This window comes from Malania oleifera, chromosome 12 (genome assembly GCF_029873635.1).
Source record: "Malania oleifera isolate guangnan ecotype guangnan chromosome 12, ASM2987363v1, whole genome shotgun sequence".
In the NCBI taxonomy this organism is placed as follows: Eukaryota; Viridiplantae; Streptophyta; class Magnoliopsida; order Santalales; family Ximeniaceae; genus Malania; species Malania oleifera.
Window position 1 is genome coordinate 16,649,169 of NC_080428.1, and position 8,496 is coordinate 16,657,664.

Sequence of the window (8,496 nt, forward strand, 5' to 3'; positions counted from 1 at the left end):
TCTTAGACTTAATAAAACCGAAGGCATTATTTCATTGGTTGGCTTGCTGTTTTGAACAGATTAAGGACCTAGAATAGGAATTCTATCTGGGGAATTGTTCCACAATGTGCCATTTTGCCAGCAGTGTACAGAGAGTAGAGACCACTTATGTTTTTTCGTTTTGCTTTCTCTGGTCCAATTTACAGGAGAGCTGCAATTGCACTGAAAATTCCCGAAGTTTACTCCACCTGAGGAAGAAGTTAATAGCCTATTTGGCTTGGGCAATAGCCATTCTGCTGAAGTCGGCAAAGTTAATTTGGGCTGTCAGCATCTACCAGATATGAAGATCCAGAAATTCCCTGGTTTTTGAAGGCAGTTCAGCCCGTCACGAGGATATTTTGCAGAATATTGCAGATGTTCGTTGTAGGATTCAGGGTGTTTGAAGTTCGCGTGTTTTTGTGATTGATTTTATTTTTTGTTGTATCTCTGTTACTTGAATCCCTTTAAGCTACCATACTATTTCTCACCTTCTGAGAGGGTAAAAACAACTAAAGTTGACCTGACCTGCACCTCACTCAAATGCCAATTCTAATTGGGACATTCAAAGAATTGTGGATCTGATTGTGTCGCAATTCTGCTTAAATGGAATGGTTGGAGAATTTAATTGTACTGTTATATCAATGTGTTAATTAACAAACAAGTGAACTTGTTATAGCCTGGGTCTAGTTATTTTCACTTGAATTTATCAGAAATCGGTTCTAGGAATCGAAAATGGACGTTTGGTTTGTAAGTATTGCATTTTGATTCCTATTTCATATCCCGCTAACAAAAAATTGATACAAGGGGACGACCAAGTGGTCGCTCCAAGAATTTAGAAAAATCATCCTCAAAATTAGGAGATGACAAAAATTATCCCTAGTACTGTTCCTAGTTCCTCCATTCAAAGTCATTCTCAATCTAGAATGACACTTGTCCCCAACTTCTACCTTAAAATAGGATGACCGTAGTAGGTTTAGGGGACAAATCAATCCCAAAACTTGAGGTTGTTTCAGAGATGGTTCACAGGCCATTCCCAATACTTTTGTTAGTTTATAAGGCAATTTGTCCCCATAACTTTGGTGGCAGTTGTTTCATCCCCAATACTTAAACAACGTAAAGGGTCACCCTGTTCCTAATTCTATTTAATTGTTTCCAATTTAGTATCAATTAGGGATGGCCAATAAGGTTTTTAGGACAACTGTTCTTTATTATTTCTTTTGAGAATGACGAATTTTTAAAAATACATGAATTTGAGACAAACTTCACGCCTTACAACATTTATATTTTTCATTTAAGCAATCTCATTGCACAAAATTTTCAAGTGATTCATGTCTTAAAATGTCTTTATAATAAATCCATGTTTCAAAATGTAGAATAATAAATGTATAAAATGTTGCAGAATAGAATACGTTTCAAGGCACGTTATAATGTCATCTTTCTTAAAATGTTATTTGCTCCCACCATATTGGTGTGTATTGAGTCAGCAAATACATTTTCAGGATACAATGAGGCCCAGCGTATAATCTAATATTAGTTTGCGTTATACACAAACGAAAAACTGATCACAAACAGCCTTAGAAGAATTTGATTAGATTTTTGAAATTCTATTTCGGTAGAAAACAGAACTCAAGATTGAAGAAAATATAATTTATGAAAGCCTTATGAGAGAGAGAAGAGAGAATGATTGAATATTGTTATATATTCATGGAGTAAATTATATCATTAAATAGACATAATTATGCCTTTTCCGAAAGGTTATATCTGTTCAAATTTGTTTCATTAACAGCCATTCGCAAAGCAGATTTCTGAAGTCGACTACGCGTCGACTTGGTCGCACTAGGCGTCAACCTGGTCGTGCCCTAGTCAAGCCTTGGTCGACACAGTCTGGAATATATTTAATTCTTTCTATGTTCAGTAGACTTGGTCGCACTTCCAAGGTCTCTTGGTAACTCCTTGGTCGAGATATTTTGGAAAATCAATTATTTTGACCGTTAGATTATTTATACGGTTCAGGTCGTACCACTTGATCTTATAAAAAAAATATAAGATTAATTTAAGTCATTTGATCATGATCAATGGTCACAATCTCGCATGATGCAAGCATGCTAAGTGCTTGTGCGCCACTAGAGTACATACTAACACTGCCCAACTTAAAAAAAGTATTCCACCTTATCATTCACTAGTGACTTTTCCTTTTTCACTCTTTCCAATGTGGGATAAATCCACATAACATTAAATACTTCTCATGAATGTTCAGAGAATTCATAAATGGAGAACTTTGAAAACTCATAAAATCGATTATTTTAGAAAATATTTCAACACAAAATGCCAAGAAAATTAACTATTTGTACAAAATAGTATACAAAATATTCATTGCAAAAAAAAAAAGGTCTTCAAATTAGTGACTTTTCAATGTATCCGTAAAGCATCATCATCATCCTACAAAATTTAAATATGGAAACACTCAAATATGAAAAAAATATAAGAATTCATGAAAAATAAAATTAGGGTTCTCAAGAAAGGGGCATTTGAAGGAAAGCAGTCTTCTCTACGGAGCATTGAGGACTCTTTTGTTTTAATACCCTGGCTTCAACCCAGAGAGCAGCCTTCCATGTTTGTACGTTACCCAGCTTCGAATCCCTGATCTCCACCTTCCACCTTATGTGGAAGGAGCAAAGCCACTGCGTCCTAAAGAGAATTGGTCCATTAAGGACTTTTATGCATTATTCTTTTTCGCTGGAGTGCTGAAATTTTTTAGACCAAATCTCAGCAAATAGCATTATGCTGGTCAATAGACAATATACACAGAAAAAATAAAAAGCAAAAATAGTTATGATCAGGAGGGCCAACTATATTGCAAAAGACAAAGGATGGCTCTAAATTCTGCACTGTGTAGCTCGAAAGTGAACATTACTAAAAATGTACCCCAAATATAAAGGCATACTCTCTTTTGCCCAATGTAACAGTAGTAGGCTTCCACCACAACTATCCATGCTAATATTCTTTTCCAAAAAAGACCAAAAAAGGAAAATAAAAAATCAATAAAAAAAGGCAATACTTCAACAAGATAAAGGTCCAAAGGTGCACCTCAATCAATCTTCTATATTCATGTCATGATCAAAATTTTTATTACATGTTTGGTACATAGGAATGAAATAAAATAAAAAGTACGCTTGAATTTCTCACTAGATTTCATTATATCCCTCATTTAAATTTTCATTCCATTATGTTTTTGTCTCATTTCATTCTGCAAACCAAACATGCCTTTTCCTCAATACCTATATCCTCAAAGAGTTTTCAAATACATTTTTATGAATAAAGTGCAACGACAATTCAATCTTTAGTTCAAGCAGAAGAAGAAAATTTTAAATAAATGAAAATTGATTGTACCTCAAGACCCCAATTTCCTATTCCATAGTTAACAAATGATATGCAAAATGAAATAGTAAAACATTAGGTGTGAGTTCGATCTTCCGCACAATTTCGCCCTCTCTCGAGGTGTTGGTTGAGCCAACCTTGCAATCTTAAACCCTTCTGAAAACAAAACATAAAAAATACAGTATAATAGAAAATAATTCTTTCATGGAAATTTGATTTGTATTTTTCCTATACATCAAACAAGATTCCTTCAAAAATTTCACTAAAGAACTTTCAGTAGGTGAAAATTCACAAACTTGAACATTAGAAATAAAACTTAAGCACTTGAGTTGGAAGTGATACACATACACTCGCATGTCAAATGCATAAAAGTGATAGAAATGTGTAATTGCATGTTTTTCAATTGAAAACTTGAATGTGTTGGTTGCAGCATGTTGAAAAAGTTCTTGTTTGGTCAACTACATTATTAGTGAAGGTGGTTTTAAGGGAAGCTAATGTGGCAAGAGAAGTGATTGTGTAACTTTGGGATTGTGGGAGTAGGGGCACATATGGTTATGGTTAAGAGATGGTCTATGTCCAGTTATGTATTCATTGTAAATCTAAAGGTCACATAGCAACAGGATGATGATAGGGAGAGGTGAAGGAGATGAACTTTATTACTTGGTTGTGATACCTAACACTAGAGCTCATGCATTGACAACTAAAGCATCTCTTTTTTTTTTTTGTGACATTGTCCCCTTGGCCATCCACCATTGAAATATTTAAAAGAGTTTGTATTGGCCTAATAAGACTTAATCTTGATTTTGATAATGACAAACAAAAGATTCTAATTATGCGTTCAAGTGAAGTTTCAGGTATTATATTTTACAAGCACAATGGTTTACATTTAAGTTCCAAAGTTATAAAGAAAACAAGCTAAATGAAGATTGGCTAGAGTTTGGATGAAAGCTTCAAGACATAAAGACTTTATGTTTATTTTATGTATAATGTATTAGAAGTCCCATGTAAGTACTTCTCAAGTTTAAGTTTGTTTATGAAGCTCATAGGATTAATTGAACTTAGAGATCTATTTTAACAACTTGAAAATATTCTTTCAAAGTCCAAACATCTTTCCAAAAGAAGACAAATAAATTTTGGAATAAAAATAAAAGGAAAAATGAATTTCAAAGAGTTTGGGCGACCGAAGCTGAAACTCAGTCGACTGAATGCATTTAACTAAACAACCTATTTTGGCAACAGTGAGTTCGGGCGACCAGACACTTGGTTCAGTCGACCAAATGGGTACTATTGTTCTTAAAAGCCAAGATAGTGTTGGTTTGAGCGACAAAACTAATAGTTCAGTCAATCGAATAGGTTTAGGCGACCGAAGTCAAGTTCGGGCGACTGAAAGGCTACTGGCTGTTTGAAATTCATATCTTTTAATTGGTTCAGCCGACCTCGCTATCAGTTCGGGTGACCGGAGTTCGCAATTTAAGTTGCGAATAACACAATTTCTTTCCATTTTCAGAAGATATTGTTTCCAAACTTTGGGAAAATGGTTATATTTCAAAACCCATCTATTTAAGGGTAACCGTAATCATATTAGGGCAACCAATTGCATAAAATACTCATTGATTCTAACCTTCAAACATTGCTAAGCACGTTCTTCACTGCTGCAAATCAAATTCTGGTTTTTGCTCTTGATTTCTTATCTTTCAAACCAGAAAACCCTAGAAAACTTGTTGAGCTTCATAGCATCTTATTGTTGAGAGTATATCAGTGATTTTAATCTGTACAAATCCGCTTTTTTGAGAGTTTCTCTTGTACGAAAATCTACTGCTGTAATTGTTTTGTAAACAATCAATTCGGGGATAGAATCGGCCTAGCAAGATGGCTGTCTTACTAAAGAGGGGTCTCCACCTACTCAACGGAATGCTCCACCTACTAAAAGGAGAGAGATACTTCACCTATTGAATGGAGAGAGTTAGTAAAATACTCATAGCGGGTTGCTTGTGGCAAGGATGTAGGCATGTTGCCGAACCTTGTTAAAAATCTCGGTATTCTTCTTTTATCTTTTCTCTTTAATTTCTCACACTTACATGTTGAAATTCATCTGCTTTGAATGATTTATTGTTTTGGGAATGGTATGAATGCTTAGTTTGATTTGTCGACATCTTGAATGATTTAAATATATTTTGTGATCAAACGCTGCTCTAAGCTGAAAATTCAGACTTGGTTCAATATGTTGGTATTGCTTAATATTGATTGATTAATTGTTCAAATACAAGAACAAATATTTGTATGGTTAAACATATTATTGTCAATATTGATTTTCTGGAAAAATAATGCATCTTGTGATTTGATTTTATATTTAGGATTGTTGATTGGTATAATTGTTCACTGATTAAATTTCCGTGGTAATTGAAATAGTGAGTGCACGTGGTACTTAAGTTTTTAAATTAATAAAGCTTCCGCGCATTAAAATTTTAAAATACCCAATTCACCCCCCTCTTAGGACTACACCATTACTTTCAGTTTAGTCCCTTCTCTAAGAGAAAAGAACATTGGCCCATACCTTTTGAGTTGATTTACACATTAAAATTTGAGATCTTACAGCTAGGCCTAGGACTTAATGTAGAGACTTGGGAAAATAAAATAATAAAAATAAATGAGAAAAGGAGGTTTTTGGCTGAAAAGGGAGAAAATCAGCGATGGTTTTCTAGAGGAGACAGAAAACTGGAGACGGTTTTGGAATTTACCGTGGAGCAGTAGTGAGTAAACGGTAAAACTAGGCTAGTTAAATAGAAAATCGGCAATGGTTTTTTGAGGGTCAGAGAAAACCGGCTATGGTTTTCTCTGTAGTGGGCGCTATGAGGGAGAAATCGAGAGCATCAATTTATTAATCAAACACAAATTCTCTCTCTCTCTCTCTCTCTCTCTCTCTCTCTCTCTCTCTCTCTCTCATGCAACCCATGAACCTTCTTCAGTATTTTTTCGATTTCGACTCCGTTTAAGTCCATATTGACGATCAAGAACCAGTATGGGGTTCCTGGGAAGATTCTCTGCAATGTACGGAGAGCAGATTTTCAAGTTGGGGTTCCGGGGCACCATCCCAAAACCAGGGTAAGTGGTGTATTTTAGGGTTTGTAAGCTCATTTGGAGTATACGAAACCCAGGAAGTGTTAAATGGAAATTATTCTGGGAGTTGTGTTGAATAATTTGGGAAAAATATGAATTGCAAGTTTTTGGGTTGTGAACACTAAAGGGCGTAGAAATTTGATGTTTTAGCAAAATCTCAATAAGTTAGGTAAGGGGAATAAATTATAGCAGTTGATTTTGTGAAATATTGATTGTGTTATTATAAGAAAATGAAATTATGATATTTACCTGAAATTTATTATGATATAAATATCAGATGAAAATTTGTGTGGCATATGATTTATATTGAGAAATGTTTAAACCGGGTTAAATGATTTACCTTGAAAATGTGAATTAAAAATATGAGATTATGAAATGTGAATTGAGATATGTGATTTGAAATGGGGAAGAATGATGAAAGTGGAATTTACTGTAAATTGTGTATCTTCAGAGATATGAAAATTTTTTATGGATAAATGTGAATTAAGTGTAATGAGTTGTATATTTTTATTTATGAGACGATGGAGTATTGGACTGATGAAACACTGTTGAAATAATGAAGTGAGTTGTGAATATTGAAAATGTGAACATTGCAATGATAATGCTGCAATGAGAATAATGATATGTGAATACTGGTATGAGAATATGAGAATGTGAGTATTGTTGTAGAGACCCGGTCAATTATATTAATTAAATAATAGGAAGAGGAGAGGAAAAGAAACTAAATTTGGAATTCAAATAGGGTCTCGTCGACAAACACAACGCATTCGTTGACAAACACGCTTGAGGGAATCGTTGACGGGGACGCGTGTCTTATCGACAGGAAGTTACCGAGAGATTATTTTTAGTTCTGAATTTTGTCAACGAAGAGTAAGTATTCGTCGACGAACTCCCTTCGTGGCCTCGTCAATGAAGTGATGTGCCTCGTCGATGAGTGCAGGTGTATAAATAGCTTAAACTTGATTATTCTGCAGAAATTACGAAAAGAATCTCTCTCTCTCTCTCTCTCTCTCTCTCTCTCTCTCTCTCTCTCTCTCTCTCCTATTCGTCCCCTCTCCCTTCTCTCTAAGATTTTGGGTACATTTCTTCACCGGATCGACGATCTGAAGCCGCCACGCTACTCGTAGGGAAGTTCTCTCCAAGTCTGCTGGAGTAGATCGTTGGTGGGGTTAACTTAGACTCTATCCCAAATTCAGGGTAAGACTTTTTATTTAGTATTTGACTTTCCTATAGTTGTAGAAAATGTAGTACTCGAAGAAATACTGAAGTTATGTTCAAGGCAATGTTGTTTTCAGGGTGTTGAACGGAAAACTCTGTGGGTATAGGACTAGTCATTTTAGGGGCTTTCCAGAAGTCAGGTAAGGGAATAAATTAAGTCAGGATTTCATGAAAATGTAATTATTATTTTACAGCATTTAATTTTAGATAAATATGTATATTGTAGAATTATGTTGGAAATAATGTTGTTGATCAAAAATATGGATTTCATGTATAATATCAGAAATAAGATTATTATCTCTTTTGTGTGGCATGAGTAATATTTACCATGAAATTTATGATAAGGAAATATTATGTTTACAAAATAAGTACGTTACTATTGCTTTTAGGAAAATGATAAAATGACACAAGGATTTTTCAAACTAAGGAATTTATATGATATGTTAGCGTAAGGGCTGAGGATTTTATACGATATGTGGGCATAAGGGCCGATGTTTTATATGAAATACCGGTGTAAGGGCCGAAGGTTTTATTGATATGCAATATTGGTATAAGGGCCGCGATTTGCAAAATGCAAAATGTTGGCGTAAAGGCCATAAATTTTATATAGTATGTTATGCAAAGTTGTATGAAGATATTAATATAACAGATATTATTATGCAATAGCCATGTATCATTATTTGGAAATATGTTTTATGTTATTAGAACCTGGTTGGCTTGGTTTAGGCTTTCACGAAGCACAATACTGTTGCTATATGATCATGA

The 8,496-nt window shown here is 34.4% G+C and overlaps 1 protein-coding gene across 1 annotated transcript in view; it reads left to right on the forward strand.

Moving 5' to 3' along the window:
- LOC131144065 (telomerase reverse transcriptase) overlaps window positions 1-768 on the forward strand; it is a 120,606-nt gene extending 119,838 nt beyond the window's left edge. The window contains exon 12 of the mRNA XM_058092436.1: window positions 186-768. Within this exon, the coding sequence (XP_057948419.1) occupies window positions 186-231 (46 nt within the window). The 3' untranslated portion in view covers window positions 232-768. The remainder of the gene's footprint in view (window positions 1-185) is intronic.
- Window positions 769-8,496: the final 7,728 nt, after the last annotated feature.